The 24,389-nt window shown below is 40.7% G+C and overlaps 1 protein-coding gene across 1 annotated transcript in view; it reads left to right on the top strand.

Annotated features, from left to right (window-relative positions):
* Positions 1 to 235: 235 nt before the first annotated feature.
* Positions 236 to 24,389, top strand: part of ECT2L (epithelial cell transforming sequence 2 oncogene-like) — a 107,368-nt gene continuing 83,214 nt past the window's right edge. Inside the window, exons 1-5 of the mRNA XM_006834623.1 lie at positions 236 to 301; positions 1,426 to 1,538; positions 20,540 to 20,702; positions 21,459 to 21,711; positions 22,895 to 23,063. Of these exons, the coding sequence (XP_006834686.1) occupies positions 236 to 301; positions 1,426 to 1,538; positions 20,540 to 20,702; positions 21,459 to 21,711; positions 22,895 to 23,063 (764 nt within the window). The remainder of the gene's footprint in view (positions 302 to 1,425; positions 1,539 to 20,539; positions 20,703 to 21,458; positions 21,712 to 22,894; positions 23,064 to 24,389) is intronic.

The following is a 24,389-nucleotide window of genomic DNA, read 5'->3' as shown; positions in this document are numbered from 1 at the left end:
TTAATCACTGTGCCCCCAGGCCTCCTTCAAGAAAAAAAATTAAATCTGAAAATGAATTGATGTAATTTTTATAAGTTTAAAAATGACCTTGATATAATTCCTGTGAGAACATTAATATGTTGGATGTTTCCAGGTGATTTTAAATATCGATTGAAATGAACCTGTAGTTCCTAAGACTGGAAGAAAACAATTTGCTGAGATGTCACTTGGGGTATCTCCCAGGAAAACCCTGGAAATGGAGAGCTTCCAGACACGATTTAGTGCCTGGACACCTTTTAGCAACATGTCTTTAAATAGACAGGTGAGTTTCACATACTAGAACAAGACATTTCATTTATATGCTTAATTGTACTATCTTATAGAGGACCTCATGTTCGCATATTTTAAAAAATTTCTGTAAAGGGCTTAATTTTTTAGTCTATTTCTTTTAAGCAAAAATAAACCTAGATTTATATGCCTCAAAGACAGTTACTTCTTACCCCAGCCCCCAAGTCCTACCTTACAGGAGGCTGGAGATCAATCTATCCTCAGGGTCAAAATGACGGCCTCCAGTACCCCCAATGGGTCTCTGTAATGGGGATGAGAGAGGAGAAGGGCGCTGTCAGTGGTGGCGGTTGGTGGGGACTATTAATGAATTCTTCTCAGTATGCTACTTTGAGCCTCTCATCCCTCTTGTGCCAACTGTATAGTTCCATGTAGTCTGTGGCTGGCCACTCTTTTGAAAGGCAATAAATGAAGACGTCATTGAATGATATAGGGCAGTTCTGCCAGGCCTTAGTGGAGAAGGCCAACTAGGTCATAAGAGCTCAGGTGGGGCCATTCACACAGAAGAAGCCTAGTCAGGGCTGGGGCTAAAGCCTGCCCTAAATGCAGTGAGTTTAATATGCTTATTAGAGCAAAGCTAGATTGAAATCCAGGTCTGAGTGGATGCTGGTCCTTAGTGTATGCTTTTCCTGAAACACACTAACAATGCCTACTTAGCAATATTTATGAACTTTCAGTTAGGTAAGTTCTATGAAACTCCAGGCTGTGGGTTAGTAAAATAATACCTACCTCAAATGGCCCTGTTTTCACAATGCATCTAACCTGTCTATGTTTTCAAGATTAAATGTATGGAATATGTTTTTCCCCCACGCTACATTAGGTAGAAACAAGAGCCAGGAATGATTACCTCTTTGTTTTCCAGAGAAGCCCATCTGTAATTACATCCCTTGCCAACCTTTCTCAGCAACCACCCAACTAGTTCAGGATAAGAGCAGTTTAAGCTGAAGTAAGACCCCCCAGTACATTTGTGAATGTGCTTAGTGAACTTAATGTGCTATGCAAATATTAGCTGTGAGATTGTTAGCAGATTGCCTCAGGATTGCTTAGCAACTAAGAATATATTACACTGTACAGCAAAATACCATGTTTTTGTTCTTGTAGCTCTTTCAGGAAAGAGTTGGCCTCATAAGTCACTGGTTTGACCTCTGGACTAATAAGCAACGCCAAGAATTCTTATTCACGATTTTGTTACGGTGCTCTAAGTCACAATTAAGGTAAAAATAGCCTAATGGTGTGATTATCATTGTTTCTTAAAGAAAATAAAATATAGCAAAAATGCTTATATAACCCTTAAAGACTGTTTTTTTCCTTAGGAAAAGAAATTAAGCAATTGATATTTTAATGTCTATAAACAGACTCTTCAAGTACCGGCCTTTCCTTCTTGAGGGTGAAATAGAGCCCTGGGGAGCTTCAATGTCTTCATGCCATAGAGGGACATTTTAGGGTTTACTAACAATTTTTCAGTGCTTCAATCAGTGAATTTTAAACTTTCTCTTATTATAATCAAGTCTCTTGGGAATCTTGACAGTAAATCCCAAAATGGGTCTCTGGCACATAGTAGGCATTCCATAAATATTTATTAAATGAAAGAACAATTCTGAAAATACATGAAAAGTGATGCCAGCAACAGCATTTAGGAATATGGGCAAGACTCCTATAATAGTAATCAGTGACGAGGATGGGTCTTTATTTCAGTCCTTCCCATTGCCTCTGTGACCATGCCTGTAATTTACTTTATAATACTCTAGCACTGTGTTCCACTTGAATGTGTTAGTTGAAATTATACCAAAGGGCAGCTGATCAGAAACTCTTACTCTAAGGAGGGTCATCTAGCACAACAGTGGAAAGCTCAAACTTGCTTCATTATGACAAGATGCTTTACGATTAGCATAGGAAATACCAGAAATTTGTTATTATCCTAGCAATTAAGGGCTTCTTAACAGTAGGCGAATATTAGAAATAGACTACTGTTAGTGAAATTAAAATGATATTCAAAATGTATGAATTAAGCAAAACATTCTAGAGAGTTCTCCAGCATGTCTAGAACTCGTAGAAGAACCCAGTCAAGTCTGTAGCAGGCGCTTGTAATGATTGATGGTGCCATAGGCTTCATCCCCGAGTAAGCAACCCTTGTGCTAGACTGGATAACTTCTGGTAGCCTGAGGCCAACAACAAAAGTACTATAATTCTGTTTTGGGATTATTCTCTCTTCTAAATCGAATGAAACTTTGACTCAAAGAGCTGGGAGCTGGGATTTCATTCAGATTGTGAGAGTGGTTTGAGCTTATTTATTTATATCTGTTAAGTGAAATGCTAGGTGTGGCAGAGTTGCTTTCATTATAACCTGGCGGTGAGTTTAGGGGAGAGGCTAAACTTCAAATTTCTTAAGTGGCTACCAAACAACATTTATGCATGGCCAAATTGATTTGTTTTAGTTTGCATTCCCTGCCACCCACTCTTTGTTACACTTATTTATGCCATCTCTTTTGGTCAGCCATTTATTCATTTCCCCTTACTCGCTTCTGTTGCCAGTTTACTGCTGTGGGTGCACAGTGGACTGTTAACTGAGCCTCCCTGAAGGAGTCACTGGAGGGAGACAGACACCTTCCTGCCTATATTCCAAAGGCCATGCAGACAGACCACAGAAAAACAGAGATTTAGGTGAATGCTTAAAAATAATGGGGGTGGGGAGTGGGGAGGTACCACACTTCATAGCAGACATTGGCTATATTTCTTTTTATTCAGACATTGCAGCTTTCAAGATAAGAGAGTAAGAAACCATATCTATGCACTAATTGTTTTGTGGTATACCATGTTAGTTTTATGTATCATGTACACAGTCATTTTAGTTAGAACCACTGGAGGTCATTAGAGATCTTGTGGTTTATTTTGAGGCAGATTGTATCCTTTCATCAGATTTATACATCTGACTGTAAATAAGGAAGACCATAGAATAATTTATGCATTTGAGTTACGGTGTTGGAGGAGAATATTGAAAGTGCCATGGGCTGCCAGAAGAACAAACAGATCTGTGTTGGAAGAAGTGCAGCTAGAGTGCTCCTTGGAGGCCAGGATGGCCAAACTTCATCTCTCATACTTTGGATATATTGTCAGAAGGGACCAGTTGCTGGAGAAGGATATCATGTTTGGTAAGGTGGAGGGACAGAGAAAAAGAGGAAGACCCCCAACAAAATGGATTGGCCAAGTGGCAGCATCGATGGACTCAAGTGTGGCAACAATAGTGAGGTTGGCCCAGGATCAGGCAGTGTTTCGTTCTGCTGTGCATAAGGTCACTGTAAGTCGGTACCAACTCAATGGCACCTGACAACAACATGTTGAGTGAATAATCTGCGAAGCAGAACTACTTGAAAAACAATGTGGCATCAGGACTGGAGGAAGACTCTTTAGCCTCCTGTGATATGTAGATGACACAACTTGTTTGCTGAAATCGAAGAGGATTTGAAGATCTGATGAAGATCAAAGACTGCAGTATGGATTCTACTTCAATGTGAAGAAAACAAAAATCCTCATAACTAGACCAATAAATAACATCATGATAAACAGAGAAAAGACAGAAGTTGTCAATGATTTCATTTTACTTAGATCCAAAATCAATACCCAAGGAAGCACAGTCAAGAAATCAATGTATTGCATTGGGAAAATCTAATGCAAAAGACCTCGGTAAAGTCTTCAAAAGCAAAGCTGTCACTTTGAGAGCTAAGGTTTGCCTAATCCAAGTCATGGTATGAGAAGGCTTCAAATGAAATTTGAATGGAATTTTAATTCTAATTCAAATTCTAATGGAATTTTCCTCAAACTTTTTGAAATCCCCTGATATTTTCAATTGCTTCATATGCTTGTGAAAGCTGGACAATGAATTAGGAAGGACAAAGAAGAACTTGAATTAGGATGCTGGCAAAGATTATGGACTGTATCATGGACTGCCACAGATGGAACAAGTCTGCCTTGGAAATAGTCTAGCTAGAATGTTCCTTAGAAAGAAGGATGGTGTGACTTTATCTCACATACTGTGGACATATTATCAGAAGGGACCAGTCCCCTAGAGAAGGACAACCTGCTGCTAAAGTCAGGGTCAATGAAAAAGTGGAAGATCTTGAATGAAATGTATTGACCCAGTAGTTGCAACAAAAGGCTGAGGACTGGGCAGTCTTTCATTCTGTTGGACATAGTATGGTCACTATGAGTAGAAGTCAATTTGATAGCATTTTGTAACAGCAAAAACAGATAACATTGTTGCTGTCTGATGCTGAGTTAATTCCACTCATAGTGGCCCTATGTTATTGTTGTTAGGTGCCATCGAGTCATTTCCGGCCCATAGCAACCCTGTATAGTGTTTCTGAGGAACAGCTGGTGAGTTTGAACTGCCAACCTTGTAGTTCAAACCGACTCTACAGTCTAGAGCATTATCCCACGACATCACACTGGGACTCCACAGTGACCCTATGTTGTTGTTGTCAAGTGCCATCGAGTCAATTCCAACACATAGCGACCCTGTATAGGGTTTCCAAGGAGTAGCTGGTGAGCTTGAACCGCCCCGACCTTGCAGTTCAAATGGCTTTGCAGTCTGGCACATTAATCCATAGCACCACACCAGGGCTCCTAGTGAGCCTATAGAGCTGAGTGAAACCATCCTAATAGGTTTCCTAGGCTGTGATCTTACTGGCAGGAGCCCTGGTGGCACAGTGGTGAAGCACTTAGCTGAGAGTCAAAGGTCTTTGATTGGACCCCACCAGCTGCCCTGAGGGAGAAAGAAGTGGCAGTCGGCTTCTGTAAACATTGCCCCCTTGGATCCCTCATGGCGCAGTTCTGCTCTGCCTACAGGGCTGCTATGGGTTGGAATGGACTTAATGACAATGGGTTGGTCCTTATGGGAGCAGATTGCCAGGTCTTTCTTCCATGGAACTGCTGATAGGTTTGAGCTGCAAATCTTTTGGTTAGCAGCTAAGTGCTTAACAATGTGCTACCAGAGTTCCTTATATTAATGTTGTTGTTGTCAAGTGCCATCCAGTCAGTTCTGACTCATAATGGCCCTGCATGGGTTTCCAAGGAGTGGCTGGGGAGCTTGAACCTCCGGCCTTGGTTCAAACCGACCTTGCAGTCCAACGCATTAACCCACAGCACCACACCAGGACTCCTAGACTAACATGATGCTTGACATTTTGTCATTGGAAACTACATCCTGGGTTCTTCTTTTTCTGGGACAAATTCTTGAATTACACTCTTCAGTGAAATTGCTTTGCTTTGTTTGGTAGCAGAAACATATGTATTTCATAGTCCCATGAAGCTGTTAGCTTATGTTTAAAACTATTGGTTTCAGAAACTACATGTGAATTTCTGGGCTCTAGATTTGGATGATCAACCAGTTTTTCATCTGTAGGTATGGTGGTGGCTGTTTAGCATCTGTTCATTTCTCAAAGCATGGTTTAAGTCTTTCTTATCTCTTTCATGACTGAATTCTTTCTACTTAGAATTTTTTTTTTTTTTTTTGTGGGCACCATGTGTTTTCAGTAATCGAAGCTTGCTGAAATCTAGGGGAAATTTGTGTGTGTGTGTGTGTGGTTATATCGATTTAGATACAATTACATGGGACACATATGTCCCAGTAGACTCTGATGGCAGGATTGGTAGGTGAGGTTTGTCTTCAGAATCATGTCATAATACAAGTCCCTATCAGGAACGTACCACAACTGGGATAGCAGCTTCCCCAAAAATCTGAGAAGCTGACAATGTTGGTGGGCAGTATATGTCTCACAAGGGTTAAACAGTTTCCTCCCCATCTCTCTTGGTCTTCCATTTCTTCTCCCCTATAGATGATCTACATATAAGGAGCTCTGGTAGCATGGTGGTTACAAATCAACACCAAGGTCAGCAGTTTGAAACTACCAGATGTTCCATGGGAGAATGATAAAGCTTTTTGCTCCCGTAAAGATTTACAGCCTTGGAAATCCCGTACAGGGTCGCTGTGAGTCGGAACCGACTCCATGGCACACAACAACAACATAGATGATCTACATATAGGAGGATGTCAGGAATCTAACCCAATTGTGCTCTGCTTAATTTTAGTTCAATCTGAAAGCCCAATTTATTATTTAAGTGTATACAATCACCGTGGAAACCCCGTACAGGGTCGCAGTCACCATGGCTGAAGGATAAGTACTGGACTACTAACCACAGGTTGGCAGTTCAAACCCACCAGCCCCTCCTTGGGAACCCTAAAAAGGGTCACTATGAGCCTGACTCTAGGGTACTTAACAACAACAAGAATCAATAATAGCGCCCCTGGCACTATGTAATTCATGCATATATTGGCACCCCCCATAATCACCTTGAAAACATATCTATTGCTATATAGTACATGCATGATAAAATGCACTCATTTAAAGAGTACAGTTCACATGAGAAAGACCAGGATTTCTAGTCAGAGAGAAATTGGTGAAACCCTTGAGACAATGGCCTTTAGTCACCCTTCAGGTCTAGAACTGAATTCACCTCCTTCTAACCAACACCCCTCCAATGCTGCATCAATTTGTTGCAAGATTTAAATTCCATCAATTCCTGGAGCCTTATCTTTCTTTGCCAATGCTGTCAGTGCACCTTGGGCTTCTTCTTTCAGTACCAATGGCTCTTGATCATATGCTACCTCTTGAAACTGTTGGACATTGATCATTTGTTTTTGTACAGTGACTCTGTGTATTCCTTCTTTTTTGATGCTGTCTGCATCATTCATTATTTTACCCATATAATCCTTCAATATTTCAAGTCAAGGCTTGAATCTTTCCTACATTTCTTTCAGATTGAGAAATGCTAAGCGTGTTTTTTCCTTTTAGTTTTCTAACTACAAATCTTTGCACATTTCATTATAATACTTGACTTTGTCTTCTCCAGCTGCCCTTTCAACTGTTCTGCTCAGCTCTTTCACCTCTTCATTTCTTCCATTTGTTTTAACATCGCTACACTGAAGAGCAAGTTTCAGGGTCTCTTCTGACATCCATTTTGGTCTTTTTCTTCTTTCTTATATTTTTAATGGCCTTTTGCTTTCTTCCTGTATGATGTTCTTGATGTCATCCCACAACTCCTCTGGTTTTCTGTATTAGTTTTCATCAAATCTGTTCTTGAGATGGTCTCTAAATTCAAGTGGAATATGTTCAAGGTCATATTTAGGCTCCTGTGGGCCTGCTTTAATTTTCTTTGGCTTCAGTCTGAACTTGCCTATAAGCAATGGATGGTTTATTCCAAAGCCTGCTCTTGGCCACATTTAGCTGATGGCTTGGAGCGTTCCCAAACTTTCTTTTAACAGATGTAGCCGATTTAATTTCTGTGTGTCCCATCTAGTGAAGTCCATGTGTATAATCATCTTTTATGTTGTTTTAAAGAGGTATTTGCAATGAAGAAATCATTAGTCTTACAAGTTTCAATCATGCAATCTCCAACATCATTTCTATCACCAAGGCCATATTTTCCAACTACTGATCCTTCCTCTTTGTTTCCAGCCTTTGCATTCCAGTCACTAGTAATTATCAATACATCATGATGGCATGCTTGATCAATTTAAGACCGAAGAAGTTAGTAGAATTCTTCAATTTCATCATCATTGACTTTAGAGGTTGTTTGTTGCATAAATTTGAATAATAGTGGTATTAACTGGTCCTCCTTATAGTCACATGGATATTATCCTATCACAGATAGCAGCATTATATTTCATAATAGATCTTGAAATGTTCTCTTTGATGATGAAGGTAATACCATTCCTCTTTAATTTCCATTCCCCACACAGTAAACCATGTGATTGTCAGATTAAAAATGGTCAGTACCAATCCATTTCAAGCCAGTGCCTACAATAATGCGTTCCATTTCATTTTTGGAAACTTCCAATTTTCCTAGACTCATACTTCAAACATTCCATGCTCCCATTAAAAAAAAAAAAAAATGTTTTATTGTGAATTATGTGATAGTTTACATGGAAGAACATTAGCTTTACATTCATCCTATCATATATCATTACTTTGCCGTGGTTACAATCCCCTCTACCAATCAAAGGGGCAAGCCTGTCCCCTGGCCATCAGCACACAGTCCCTCTCCCTCTCTGGGTCTAGAATCCCCAGCCACTCCATCTCTCTACGACATCATCTCTGCCTCCATCTCTGGCATCACTGTTTCTCTGGGAAGGGTCCCACTCTTTACTCTTCTCCCTTGATGGTTCCAGGGACCTCCACTCCTAGACTGCAAAGGCAACCACTCCCTTCCTTTTGCTACAAAACATCTACCTTTACACTTTCAACCCTTACAGTCAGTCCTGATAATAATTATTCACTATTGTACCACATGAGTGCTATCCACATCTCCTTTCATCAGCCCCACCCAGACAGATTGGATACTACTCAGTGGAGATTCTACTTTCCTCTGTACCCTCTGGATCTAGGCTCCCTCTTGAATCCTTGTAAACCAGTCACTTCTTGCCTTTGTAGCCCCCACCATTTGAGTAGTCAATGTCCATGTTACCCATCTCTGTCTACCCTGTATATAGAAGGGGTGGGAATGATCCTCGCTGTAAAGATTTGTTCCCTCTTTTGACATGCTTCCATGATGAATAGATGTTTACAGCTATTTCTTCTCATTTTGAGTTGTGCCCCATCAGCAAATGAACGTCCTGAAGGCTTTACTCCATTCACATCATCACTGTAACTCTAGTTTTAAGGAGGCAGCTATTCCCCAATCATATTTTAAATGTCTTCTAACCTGAGGGTCTCATCTTCCGGCACTATGTCTGACAGTATTCTGGTGGTATTCATCATGTTTCAGTATTCAATATTCTGGTGTTATCCAGAGAGCAGTTAGGGTTATAAGAATACCTGAAAATCTTTATAACTAAACTGGACTTTATGCAGTACCATTTTTCAAGGCAGAGAAACCATTATTTTAGATGCCTTGTGTTATAATTTCTGAACAATTTTGTTTTAATTCTGGCAGTTTCAATTAGAAAGCTTATATAGGATATTGCAGTATGTGTCGTAAGTTTCTTTAAAAGTTTCCTTCTAAACTCTAATCTTAAGGACATATTTCCAGATACCTATCATTTTTCTTTTCTGTCCTAATAAGTATTTCTTTTTCTGAAGTGTTAAGATTTCTTAAAGGGAATTTTCAGTATTGTTAACACATTTTTCAAAGGTTCAGCTTCCACAACTGTCCTTCTGGCATATTCTTTTTCTTAACCCAACTCAAATGTCACCTCTTCCAGGGAGCCCTCCTTACATATCTTTTACCCCCATTGTTACATACCTCCATCACGCCATTTCCCCCACACATTAATTATGACTATGCTCATATTTCGGTGGCACTGTTGTATAAGCACTGGACTGCTAACCTCAAGGTCATTAGTTCAAATCCATCAGCAGCTCCTCAGAAACCCTATACAGGGTCACTATGAACTGGACCAGACTTGACAACACTTAACAGTAACAATGGAGTCCTGGTGTGATGCTTTAGGATAAGCACTGACCACAAGGGCAGTTTGAATCACAAAGTTGATGGTTCAAACACATCAGCCGCTCCTTGGAAACCCTATGCAGGCTCGCTATGAGTTGGAACCCATTTGATAGCACTAAACAACACTGGGATTTCCAGTGGTGTCTTCACCCTGCAACGTGACTAGGTGTCCTTTTGTATGGCTCCTTAAAGAAAACTGGAGGCTTTGTGTCTGTCCAATGTGGAGAAATCAGCCTCCTTGTCACACTGGTGGAACCAGTTTCAAACTGCCTCTGCTAGCAGGTAACACTGTTTACAAAGACCTTTATTCCAAGGTTGGAGCTGTTCAAACTTGTTGATTTCCAAGGTGGGTGTGGTAACATTTCAGGCAACTGCATTCCAAGACAGGAATAGATTGTCCTTGTGATGTGCTTGTGTGAACACTGGGGACAAGGAAGATCATAAACAACTCATGACAGATTAGTTTATGTCACTTGTCAACATCAGAGCAGATTAGAAATTGGATTGGCGTGCACAAAAATGCACCGGTAAATGCCATATTCCACCCTCCTAGCTTGTTTTGTGAGATTTGAAGCTCAGCAGAGTGAGTCATTTCGGAATTGTCTCAGGGGACGAGTCTGAGGACAAAAGCAAACTGTTGAGGATGACAAAGTAAAAACATGGAAAATCCTCGGTCCTTAATGATGTCATGGACCATTGTCGTTGATTTTACTAATCTTTGAGTCTATCCCAATTTTCGCTATTGTTTAAGTGACAGGAAGAGACACGAATATTTTTAAATCTATGAACAGTTTATCCAGTAGTCACTTATCTGGTAATCTCAGCTCTCGAGAATCTACTAGAGAATCTGGATCATGAATGGGGGTGGGGGATGGATGTCATTTGAAGAATGGTAAGCAACCCAGGAACACTGGGGCTGTAGAAATGAAATGAGACAAGGATCTTCCCCCAGAGGTGACAGAGAGAGAGTGAGTCTTGCCCTAGAGCTGCTGCCCTGAATTGGGATTTCTAGCTTCTTGAACTGTGAGAAAATAAACTTTTGTTCATTAAAGTACTTGGGGTATTTGTGTTACAACAGCACTTGGAAACCAAGACACTCACTGTAGAGTTTCTGACTCAACCCATCTGGGATGAGGCTGAGGAAACTGTTTTAGCCAAGTTCCCCAGGTGATTTGGGGCACAGACAAATGGGAGACATAAAGGCATGGCGGACCCGAAGTCCCAGAGGTTGCTTCCATTCCTTTATTCTACTCCCACCTGGAGGGCGTTGCACAGACTAAGTGAGCTGCCGGTGACTTCCCTTCTTAATGCAATGAAACAAAACATTTGGCTCAGGTTCTGTAAGTCCCTTTACCATCTTACACTTGAGATAATACTTTGTTGTTTTAAAATGAGTTTCATTATTGTCTGTTGTTGTTAAATGCCGTCAAGTCAGTTCCAACTCATAGCAATCCTGTATAGGGTTTTTGAGGAGCAGTTGGTGGGTTTGAACCTCAGACCTTGTGGTTAGCAGTCCAGTGCTTATGCTACAGTGCCACATAGGACTCTGAGCTTCATTAAATTGTTAAATGCCACCACATCGATTCTGACTCATCACAATCCTGTATAGGGTTTCTAAGGAGCAGCTGGTGAATTTGAACTGCTGATCTTGTGGTTCAAACTGACCTTATGGTCAAGTGCCTACAACAGCACACCAGGACTCTGAGTTTCCTTATGTTGTTGTTGTTGTTATGGGCCGTGGAGTTGCTTCCGACTCATAGCGACCATGCACAAGGCTTCCAAGGCTATAAATCTTTATGGGAGCAGAAAGCCTGATCTTTCTCCCGCAGAACAGCTGGTAGTTTCAAACTGCTGACCCTGAGGTTAGCAGCCCGATTCATAACCACTATGCTACTAGAGCTAAATGACCCTAAATGTAACACAAGGTAGCACAGTAACTTTGTAGGATAAGCACTGGATTGCGTGAACCACAAGGTCGTCTGTTTGAGCCCACCAATCACTTCGTGAGATAAAGATGAGGTTTGCTGCTTCTATAAAGATTTACAACCTTGTGGTTAACAGATCAATGCTGATCCTACAGTGCCACACCAAGAGTTTCAGGATGCTCCCAGATACATTACCCTAATACTCCTTAGATGGTTACATATACAGTTGCTAAACAACTTCTTACCAGCCCATGACTTGAACCTAGTATCCTGGCTACAACCATAATTTCATGCTCCACCCCTAATGCTGCATTGCTTCATGCCCATACATGTGGCATCATACAGTGATTATGTAACAATGGCAAGTCTGAATATACACACGTCTCCAAGGCAGGTCTGATCACTGTGACAGATCTCAAATAAATAACTAGGTTTGTAGTAAGTGACAAAGGAAAAGTAATGAGGGTACTAAGCCAGTTCAGGGGGTCAGGGAAGTATGCTCTTTGAATGTTATCATTTAGGCTGGAGTCTGAAGGAAGACTAGGAGTTAGACAAAGACTTGGAAGAGGTGTTCCAACCTCGAGAGCAACATATGTGAGAGCTCTAGCCCTTCATGGTCTATTCAGTAGTAATCCCTGGGGTTTTGTTGTGGTTGTTTGTTTGTTTTTAGAAATGTTAGAAAAGGAAAATACTAATCTTTCATAGTCCCACCAGCCAAATACCAGAGGGCTTCAAAAAGTTCACACAAATATTGCACTATCCTTCAATTTCATGTTTCCACAAACTTTAAAAAGCCCCTATAGTTTATGCTTGGAGTCCTGGTCTGACACTGTAGGATAAGTACTTAGCCATAAGGTCAGTTTAAACCTCAAGGTCAGCAGTTCAAACTCACCAGTCACTCCTTGGTTGCTAATAATGAGAACTGACTAGACAGCACTCCACAATAACTATGTATATTATGCTTAGGTGAGTCAAAGAATATCTAGAGCAGAACATACAAATTATTTTAAAAAAAAGATTGAAACATTTGTTGAATTGCCACTCCTTATTACTTTACCCATACCTAGCTCACTGAAGACGCTCCCACAGTGTTCTCTGTTTCCTTTAGTACCCAGCGCAGCCATTATTCTGTGTGACAATGGCATCCACGTAGACAGCCCATTGTATACTCAGCACTCTCAGACGTTAGACCATCTCACCCAAGTGAGGTTTTCTCTACCCCTCTTCGTGAACAACTTCTATAACTTCCAAAATCACTGATGGAAACATTCCCTCTTCTTCCTGTTCACTTGTTCAAGTGCCTCCACTTTGATTACTATCTGACCCACTGGCTCTTCCAACCCACTGACTTCTCTACTTTTTTCCAAATCAGTCAGTCATATCCTTCTGTTCTTACCTGTTTACCCCACTTAGCAGTGACGTTCCATCATTTTGATAACATACCTCAACGTCTTTAACTCCCTTCCTTGACACTCTTTTCATCACAGCCATATAAAAATCACAGTTTTTGATCAAATCAACTTTTTCCTCTCTCCTTTCTGCACACTAGCCATGGAAAGTTACTAGAGAACGCCACGAGCAGGGTGGGTTGTTTGCTATAATTTTTTTCTTTACCTATGAGGGGGCTTCAAAAAGTTTGTGGAAAAATTATCTTTCAATTCCATTTTTCTACAAACTTTTTGAAGCCCCCTAGGACTTTAGAAATGTTTAAGCTTAGTCAGAAGTATAATACACCAGCTTTAGGATCAGCACTGGATTGGGAACCACAAGGTCAGCAGTTCAAAGCCACCAGCTGCTCCTTGGAAACCCTATAAAGGGTCACTATGAGTCGGAATTGACTCGACAACACTTAACAACAACATGTACATATGTATGATATTCACCTTTAACAATGATCAGTTCACAGACAGTATCATTTCACTGATACTCCTCAATTCCCCACCACCACCACCACTAAGGAGCTCTGGTAGCGTAGTGGTTACAAATCAGGCTGTGAACCTTAAGATCAGCAGTTCGAAACTACAAGCCGTTCCATGGAAGAAAGATGAGGCTTGCTACTCCTGTAAAGATTTATAGCCTTGGAAACCCTGTACAGGGTCACTATGAGTTGGACCCAACTCCACAGCACATAACAACCACCACTACTTCTTTAGGAGTGTAAACAGAATGAAACGCTGTCTAAAAGTAAGGAGTGCTTTCTTTTAGAGAGATACATACTAGAATATTTACAAAATGATATGATGCCTAAACTTTGCTTCAAAGTGATGCATTTAATACTAGTAGCAATGGAACCAGCCCTAACTCATGGCGACTGAATACGCATCAGGGCAGAAGGAGGCTCCATACAAGTTTCAGTGGCTGGTTTCTCAGAACTAACATGCTTTGCTGCTAATTGAAAGTTTGGAGGTTTGAGTACACCTGATAGAAATCCTCAGAAGAAAGTCCTGGTAATCACCATGCCATAAAATATTGTAAAATGCCACCAGACCAGAGGTTCTACCTGTTGTTGTTGTTGTTATGTGCTGTGGAGTAGGTTCCGACTCATAACGACCCTGTACAGGGTTTCCGAGGCTTTAAATCTTTACAGGAGGTTCTACCTAGGCAACAAGAAAACAGGGACCTTGGCCAAGTCTACTCATCTCTACACAGGACACCTCTCTAAGCTGTCTGTCTCTCATTTTCAGCACAGTTTTGGCAGCTTCTTTCTACCTCTTATCAGAACTTAAAGAGCAGAGAATTAGATTCAAGTCTTATTAAGCCTGGTTATTTTTGCATAATACACATAGTACATTCAGTAGCACCTTGCAAAACATTATCATGAATTATTTAAATGAAACCATCCTTGTCACAATAAATGAGCAAAGCCCATTTTGCTCATTGTCTCCTTACATATTGTTATGCCTCTTCACAGATTTATTTTGCGACATTAACTAAACGCAGTGAGTCACAATGTCACTACTGCAGACTACTCCAGTTCTTTCTCTCTTCACGTACTGATTTTTTTGTGTCACTGAAGCATTTTTCTTCTGTCTTGTTTAAGATTCATTATACTTAAATGTGTCCTTGTAATAACAGTGCTTAATAGTCCTTGTAATAAGGAGCTCTGGTAGCGTAGTGGTTACGAATCGGGCTGCGAACCTTAAGGTCAGCAGTTCGAAACTACCAGCCGCTCCGTGGGAGAAAGATGAGGCTTTCTACTCCCGTAAAGATTTACACCCTCGGAAACCCTATACAGAGTCGCTATGGGTCGGAACCGACTCGACGGCACATGACAACAACAACAACAATAATAGTGCAGACTAGGAACAAGTATAAAACATGTAAAATGGACATTTACTTTAAAAATAAACTACATTCAACTCTTCTCTTTTGCTCTGTGAAGATAGGACAGGAGGAGCTATAGGGTAAGAGAGGGGTGGGAATGAAATGTTTCTGAAGATACTGTTTTCTCTGGGCTAAGTGTTCCATACTTTATTGAAAAAGAGGCTGAAAATATTTCTAGTTTGCATCTTGTTTTATAATTTTACAGTAAAATGATAGTAAATTGCACTTCAAGGGCCAGTGAAATTATTCTGAAGCCTGTCTCAGACAAGTGTTAAACTAGAGATTAACCACCACTGACTGGTTTGGTCATGAAGGAATTCTGGGGGCAGCAGTGGTCAGGAGTTGGGCTCTGTTCTACAGGAGAAAGATGTAGCAGTTTGCTTCCATGAAGATTTACAGCCTTGGAAATCTGATGGGCAGCTCAACTCTGTCCTACAGGGTCACTTGGCTTAGAATTGACTTGTCAGCAATGAGTGGATGTGGTTACAGTCTGGTTCCGTTTGAATGTTCATCTCTATATAAGGAAAGGGTGATTATTATTGTTATTACATAATTTTTTCCCATCAAGACTGAAAAAAAATCCCCAAATGACACTTCTGTCTGTTACAGTCTCGGAAACTCTGTACAGGGTCGCTATGAGTCGGAACTGACTCCACAGCACATAACCACCATCACCACAGTGGGCACCACATACACCACTGAATTTGTGGTCCAGCACATTAACCCACAGCACCACACCAGGACTCCAATCCAGAGAGAGATGTAGTTAAAATAAAACAAAATGACAAGACTGAAAATAGGGAACCAGAGATATCGATTTATAATTAAGTCAACTACAAAGCAAAAAAAGGAATAGTGTAGATACAGAACTTCCAAATGGCAAGGAAGTCAAGTAGATTTTAAGATAAACCAGACTGTCTTAAATGGGAGAAAATTTATAAATTACAGGGAAATCTCAAAGAAAATTCACAAACTTTCACATTAAAATAAAAAAGAGGAAAGTCAGATTTAGTAACCATTAAAACAATACCAATGAAGAAAATCAAAAGAAACTTGCAAACAAAATTAACTCAGTGCAGAAATTTTTGTGGAACAAAGAAACTAGCAATGCCACACACACACACACACACAAAAAGCCACACAGAAAAATTATAGTAATCAATACTTAAATATTACACTGAATGTAAATGGATTAATACACTAGTTGAGAGACAGAGACTAGCAGAATGGATACAAACTTTGGTACATACACACAATGGAATACTACATTAACACTGAGGAAGAATGATGAACCTGGAGAACATTTGTTGTTGTTAAGTGCTGTTGATTCAATTTCTACTCGTAGTGATTCTTTATAGGGTTTCTGAGGAATGGCTGGTGAATCTAAACTGTCGACCTTGCGATTCAAACCAATTCTGGTCTAGTGTTTATCCTACAGCTCTACATCAGGACATGATGCTTAGTTAAAGTCATCAGTCACAAAAGGACAAATATTGTTTGAGACCACTGTTTAAAAAGTTTACAAGAGATTTTATTGCAGAAACATTCTCTGATGGTTACCAGGGGGAGGAAGGGAAGGGAAGTTTATTCACTGGATAGAGGGTATTTGTTATTAACAAATAAACACATGTTTATTTGACTGATGGGGAAGGCAGTATATAACAAGAGATAGGCTGGCACAGGAAAAGATGGGCATAGTGGAAGAAACAGAGGGGAGATTTACAAAGTTACAGTGACTAGAGGCAAATACTGTGAACTGCACAAGCACCTGTTACAAAGTTCTTTTAGCCAGTCTGTGAATGCCCAAAGGGCACATTCTTCAAGCCAGTCCCCTGCCTATTGTAGGTACTCAACTTTCCTCAGTCCATAGGCCTAGAGCCTGAAGCTGCTCTGTGTCTCTATACCATCACCTCTGCTGTCGCTGTTTTCCTAGGTAAGGATCTCACGTGTAACTCAGCCTCTTCTTGGTAGTCTTGGGATCTCCTATCTCTGCTTCTGAGTTGACTCCTTTTAAGCCTAGCTGGAAGGCAAAACTACCCAATCCCAGCCTTAGAGTCCTCTATGCTTTATTTGCATGGTCTCATGTAATTCCTTGGTGAGAATTAAGAAGACTTTGGATAGAAAAGTCACATCAAGGAATTTAAGGCACCACACCCTCTACGACAACTCCTGGAATATAATTGACCTCCAAGTACTTGTTGAATAAATCTGTGATAGAAAAAAAACAGGCTTAAATCCCTCTCATCATCTATGAGGGAGAAGTTGGTGATTATCTTTGCTTTTTAAGATTTCTTTTGTAGAAGATTTGCCTAATGTAACGCATTTGATTTCGTGACTGCTGATTCCATGGGTCTTGATTGTTGGTTCAAATAAAATGAAATCCTTGTCAATGTCAATCTTTTCTCCAATTATCATGGTATTGCTTATTGGTCTAGTTGTGAGGATTTTTGTTTTCTTTATACTGACAACTGTAGTCTTTGATCTTCATCTGTCAGTGCTTCAAGCCCTCCTTGCAAGGTTGTGTGTCATCTGCATAGTGTAGGATGCTAGTGAGTCTTTCTCTAATCTTGATGCTACATCCTTCTTCAGCTTTTCAGATTATTTGCTCAGCATACAGACTGAATAAGTATGGTGAAAGGATACAACCCCACTGCACATTTTTTTCTGATTTTACACCAGGATCTATCCCCTTGTTGTATTCAAACAATTTAAGCCTCTTGGTCTAGGCACAGACTTCACATGAACACAATTAAGTATTCTAGAATTCTCATTCTTCACAATGTTGTCCATAATTTGTTATAATGCCTACAGTCAAATGTCTTTGCATAATCAAGAATCCACAGGTAAACATCTTTCTCATAGTCTCTGCTTTCAGTCAATATCCTTTTGATTGTTGTTGGTGTTGTTAAATGCCGTCGAGTTGGTTCTGACCCATTGTTGTTGTTGTTGTTGTTGTCAGGTGCCATGGAGTCAGAACCGACTCATAGCGACCCTATGCACAGCAGAACGAAACAATGTCTGATCCTGGGCCAACCTCACTACCGCTGCTACACTTGACGCCATCAATGATGCCACCTGGCTGATCCATCTCGTTGGGGGTCTTCCTCTTTTTCTCTGACCCTCCACCTTACTCAGCATGACATCCTTCTCCAGCGACTATTTCCTCCGGACAATATGTCCAAAGTATGAGAGATGAAGCTTAGCCATCCTGGCTTCCAAGGAGCACTCTGGATGCTGGCAGTCCATGGCACTTTCAGTATTTTCCTCCAACGCCACAACTCAAAGGCATCAATTCTTCTACGATCTTCCTTATTCACTGTCCAGGTTCTGACCCATAATGACCTTGAATAGGGTTTCCAAGGAGTGGCTGGTGAGCTTGAACTACCAACCTTGTGATTCAGACTAACGTTGCAGTCCAGTGCATTAACCCACAGTGCCACACCAGGACTCTTTTTGATATCAATAATTAAATCCCTCATTCCATGTCTTCTTCTGAGTCAGCTTAACTTTCTGGCAGTTCATTGTCCAGGCACTGCTACAGCTGTTTTTAAATCATCTTCAGCAAAATTGTACTTGTCTGAGATATTAGTGATACTATCCTGTAAGTTCCATATTCCAGTTGATCTTTGTTTGGAATGGGCACAAATATAGATCTCCTCTGCTCGGGGACAACATGGCGATGTTCCAAATTCCTCGGCATAGAAAAGCAAGTGCTTCCAGTGTCACAGTCGGCTGGCATTCTATCAACTCCTAGAATCTTCTTTTCCACTGAAGTGTTGAGTACAGCTTAGTCATCTGCTTTCAGTACCATCAGTTCTTGATTAGATACTAACTCCTGAAATGTTTGAATGTCAGCCAACTTTCTGTGATACAGTTACTCTGTGCATTCTTTCCATCTTCTTGTGTTGCTTCCTACATTATTCAATTTTTTTGCCCAGAGATTCCTTTAATATTGTAACTCAAGGCTTGGTTTACTATTATTTTTCTTTAATTCCTTCAGCTAGGGATGTTTTCTTCCCTTTGATTTTCTAACTCCAAGTCTGTGCATATTTCATTATAACATTTTGTGTTCTCAAATTACCCCTTGAAATTTTCTGTTCACGTCTTTTACTTGATCATTTCTTCCATTTGCTTAAGCTACTCTGTGTTTAGGAACAAGTTTCAGATTCTCTTCTGGCATCCATTTTGGTCTTTTTCTTTCATGTCTTTTTTTAAATTGTGAACTGTGTGGTTTACAGAATAGATCATCAGTCCTACATTCCACAAATGATAGGCTTCATGTCACTAAAAGGATTGAATTCCCTTCCAATGTGTGAATGTGAGTAGAGAAGAATCGCTCTTTCATGATACTGGATACACTTAAAGAGCTGGAGGGGTAGGAGCATGTATAGGACTCTGGAATATCGGGGAACCCTTAGCTTGGGAATTGCCTTATTAGAATGGAGCCTCTCCAAACTCTACAATTGTTTTCATTGAGGTTGCCCAGATCTGTTGAGACAGCTGCAGTTGCTACTGTTGTTGCTTGGTGTTGTCCAGTTGCTTTTGACTCACAGGGTTGTCTAAACTGTAACAGTTATGGAAGAGCTCACCATGTCTGTCTCCTGCGGAGCCGCTGAGTGAGTTCCATTTAGCAGCACTTACCCATTGCACCAGAGTCCTGGTGTGGCGCTGTGGGTTAATGAATGCGCTGGACTGCAAAGCTGGTTTGAACGGCAAGATCCGCTATTCAAGATCACCAGCCATTAGTTAGAAACCCTATACAGGGTCACTATGGGTCCGGACTGACTCGATGGCACTTAACAACAACAACAACATCCATTGTGCCACCAGGGCTCCTCAACTCTCTGCCAAGCCTCCTAAAGGGGCACCATATGTATGAATCTGTTTCTTCTCATTCTAGCCCTGGTAGTTGGAGGTTCATTTAATGTCATTTTCTAAGTTACCTTTGTTGTTGTTTTAGTGCTATCAAGCTGGTTCTGACTCACAGCGACCTTGTATAGGGTTTCCGAGGAGCAACTGGTGGGTTTGAAATCTAGTGCTGATCCTACAGCACCACACCAGAAGTCCATCTTTAGGTGACACGATACTATAGATTGTTTTTGTTAAGTGCCCTTGGTTGAGTCGGCTCTGACTCATAGAGACCCTGTATAGGGTTTCTGAAGAGTGACTGGTGAGTTTGAACTGCCTTTCCTTCTTCCCAGTCTCTTAATCTGGAAGCATTGCTGAAACTGCCCAGCAAAGATGGCCCTACTGGCATTTAAAATACTGTTGTCATAGCTTCCAGTTTCACAGCAGCACACAAGCCACCACAGTACAACAAACTGACGGACAGATGTATGTTATATTATCTAGGACTTAATGTTATTTAGGACTTAGCAGTTGTTTACAGGTAGAAAAGTAAAGTGATCCTTATTTTGGGTTTGCAGTCATTAGAGACTAATGCTCTGGATCTTTCTTTTTAGGTTTGTCCAAGACTGGTTTTCACAAAGGATGCAAGTGAACAAAGTGGATTTCTCTACAGTGTTACCACGCTTCATCTCTCTCTATATTTTTTCCTTTCTCAATCCAAAAGATTTGTGTGCAGCTGCACAAGTCAGCTGGCCCTGGAAGTTCCTGACTGAACAGGTTTAGTACTTGTCATTACCTAGCTGCAAAACACAAATATACAACTGTGATCTGTAATGAGACAACTGGGGGAGCTCTCTTCCCTGAAGACGATTGCTGAAATGTAGTTAACTTACCCTGAAGAGAAAAAGTCTTTCAGCAACAACTTTCTACTCTGCTTCTCAGCCTAAGAAACTTTATTCTGGAACTGCCCTGAAGGAAAAAAAGATGCAGAATATCAGGCTTACTTACTTCACTGGTTTTCCCTTCCTTCTGGGACCTTGATTGTCTAAGTCCTTTTTGACTTGGTAACTCTATAATGCCTTCAAATAGTTGTTTTTGTAATATTTTGTCTAGATATTTGATTACAGTGAATCATATGACATTTTCTGTTTTTATATGTCAAAAAGGATTGCATATCAGCAATATCTTAGTCAAAGTTATTCTCAGTGGGAGAGTTGGTTAGAAAAAACTACTACACCCATGCCAGAAGCAGGCTTCTTAGAATCAGAAATGAAAATAATCAAATGCTATGAGAACATTCAGACAAGTGTTGAAGATGAATGAGAAAATCGGAAAGATTATATATAATGTTCCTCAAGAATATTTTTCCTATGGAGTCATATATGCTTCTTTTCTTCTCAGGGTCACATTTAGATGACTTGTCAGATACCTCAATGTGACAAAAGGAAAACCCGTGTACTTGAAAACTTATTACTAGAAAAATCTTTCTAAATGAGTTTGCAACTCATACTTCTCTTGGTCCCTTTTCTGAAGGATTGCTTATGGAGACCCAAATGCATGAAGTTTGGCTGGTATCTGCCCTATATGCCAACAGACAATGAGTATGGTGCTTGGAAGCACCATTACATTGCGTGTGTGTCCCATTTAGACTGGCTAACACCAAGGGAAGCCACTGCTATCTATGGAACCCTGAATGAACCCAAAGCAGGAGATGATGAGCTGCAGGAAAGACAACGAGAAAAGTGTCTAAGAAAAATGACTTGGGAGAAAATTGCACTAAACAAAAGTGAGTAGTATTTAAAGACTGTATCTGATCCAAGTATTGTAGAAACAAATAGATTCATATACCAATTCTCACAGAGGTTAGTGCTATTGTTTGGAATATCATGTGGGGAGCTCTGGTAGCGTAGTGGTTACGAATCGGGCTGCGAGCCTTAAGGTCAGCGGTTCGAAACTACCAGCCGCTCTGTGGGAGAAAGAGGAGGCTTTCCTCTCCCGTAGAGATTTACACCTTCGGAAACCCTGTACAGGGGCGCTATGGGTAGGAACCGACTCGACGGCACTTAATAACAACAACAACAAGAACTGTTTAAGATAAACATCTGATTGCTAACCGAAAGGTTCACAGCTCAGATCCAAGGGAGAAAGAGAAGGCTTTCTGATCCTGTAAAGATTTACAGCTCCAAAACCATTCACAGGGTCACTATGAGTCAGAATTGACACCATGGTAGTAGGCTTTGGTCTTTTAATTTGGGACCTGCTTAAAGTATCTCACGAAAAACTCTTTCCTGCTTGCCCCACTTCAGTATATATTTCAAGCTGACTGAGAACGAATCCATTCTTCCATAAACTTTTTGAAGCCCCCTCATATAAGGTCAAATATCACTGCGGTCCCAATTCGTCTCAGGTTTATTAACACTAAAACCGAGGAGTGGAGAGAAGTAAGAACACAAAGACAAATTAATAGGGGTTCAGTGCAGAAGTGGGACAGATGAAAAAGGAGAAAAATAAAAATGGGAATGGAAGTAGACAAGGAGTAGACACAACGCACATTTTCAGCTAGGCCTTCTGATTTTCACAATGGATGAAAGTCAACAACAAAACCAGTAGGAGTTCTCCCATCCTTTTTTGTTTTTTGTTCTTTTTCACTGACTCACTCTCTGGTGAGATTGGAACAAGTAGGAAACTACTTACAGCCAAGAATAAAGGTGGGAAAGGCAGTGAAGGCTATAAATCCAAGAGTTGTTTGTTCTTTGAGTTTTGTTTTTCCTGACCTGAAATGACTGGTAACTTTCAACCACAGTGTTAAGAGGCTAAGAAATCCCACCAGACACCGTGAAGAGGGCTATAATTATTGACATTCGGAACACTTCCGTGGTACAGCTTTCTTTCTGATGCCTTTATCTACTTAGCCTTGACTGACACAAGTGTGAGGTAAACAGCTGAGCCTGCCGCGGTTTGTTTTTCAGAGGAGTTATTCAAAGCTCGACCCCCGTGGGTGAGTGGAACATGCTGCTCTAGATTGTTGAAATCCAAATGCCAACCACGACTCTCCCAGACTGTGAGGGATCGAGTGGGATTACACAAAGCTTTGGAGAAACAGCTTGTTTTGGCATCCTTAGAAGCTTTGCCCAAGCGGTAAGCAAACCTCCAGCTACTGAAGGCTCAAAACTGTCCCATGAGACCAAGAATTCATTCTTCAATAATTCAACTAACAGACAGGGTCTTGTAGAATGAGAGGACTCATCTCTTGTGAAATTTCAATAGGAATCATTCTTTAATCTCCCTGAACAGTGTTTTTCTTTTATCATGCTTTCTGAAGAAAGAAGCAGATAACATTAGAAACTTTTGTATTAAAAACCCTGCACAAAGGCTACCTTGTGGATTTAGTACATTTTCTGTGTAAAGTTACTGAGGAAAAATAATGATTTTGCATAAATGTTTTCTTACGTTATTAAGTGCCTACGAGTTGGTTCCGACTCATAGGGACCCTGTAAAGGGTTTCTGAGGAGTGGCTCATAGATTTGAACTGCTGACCTTGTGGTTAGCAGTTCACTAGTCATCCTACAGTGTTATGATGTCGTTTTTAAGTGCCATTGAGTCAATTCCAACTCATAGCGACCCTGCATAGGGTTTAAGAGGAGTGACTGGTGAACTTGAGCTGCTGACCTTATGGTTCAAACCAACTTTGCAGTCAGTGCATTAACTGTAGTGCCACACCAGGACTCCATGGAATAAGAGCACCCAAATGAGGAGGAGGAGGTAGGGTTCTTGTAGGGAGAATGGAGACATTATTCAGAATGCCCCAGGCCCAGATAATTGCTTAAAGAAATTAAATAATCACTCAGCTGCTTTCTTCCCTTTTGAGTTCTGGTGTGGCAGGCACTGTGGACTACTGCACTGGACTGCAAGGTCACTTTGAACTGCAAGGTTGGCAGTGCCCAGAATACCTCAGAAACCCTATATAGGTTTGCTATGAGTTGGAACAAATTATACAGCATTAGCAGCAGCAACAGCAGCAAATTTTACTTATTTTGTTGTTATGCAGAATATGAGGGGGCTTCAAAAAATTCCATTATCTTTTTTTTTTTTTCTTTAATGTTTTAGTGGGAATTATGTAATAGTTTACATGGGAGAACATTAGTTTTACATTCATCCTATCATACATCATTTCATTGCCATGGTTACAATCCCCTCCATGCATCATCAGCCAACCAAAGTGTCTACCCTACAAGCCTGCCCTCAAGTCGTCAGCACACAGCCCCTCTCCCTCTCTGGGTCTAAAGTCCCCAACTGCTCCATCTCTCCACGTTATCATCTCTGCCTCCATCTCTGGTGTCACTGCTTCTCTGGGTAGGGTCCCACACTCCACTCTTCTCCCTTGATGGTCCCAGGGACCTCCACTCCTAGACTGCAAATTTAATCACTCCCCTCCTTGCTACAAAACTTCTACCTTTACATTTC

This window comes from Chrysochloris asiatica, unplaced genomic scaffold (assembly GCF_000296735.1).
Source record: "Chrysochloris asiatica unplaced genomic scaffold, ChrAsi1.0 scaffold00013, whole genome shotgun sequence".
NCBI lineage: Eukaryota > Metazoa > Chordata > Mammalia > Afrosoricida > Chrysochloridae > Chrysochloris > Chrysochloris asiatica.
The sequence above is the reverse complement of the archived record's forward strand: the minus strand, read 5'-3'. Positions and strand labels throughout refer to the sequence as shown.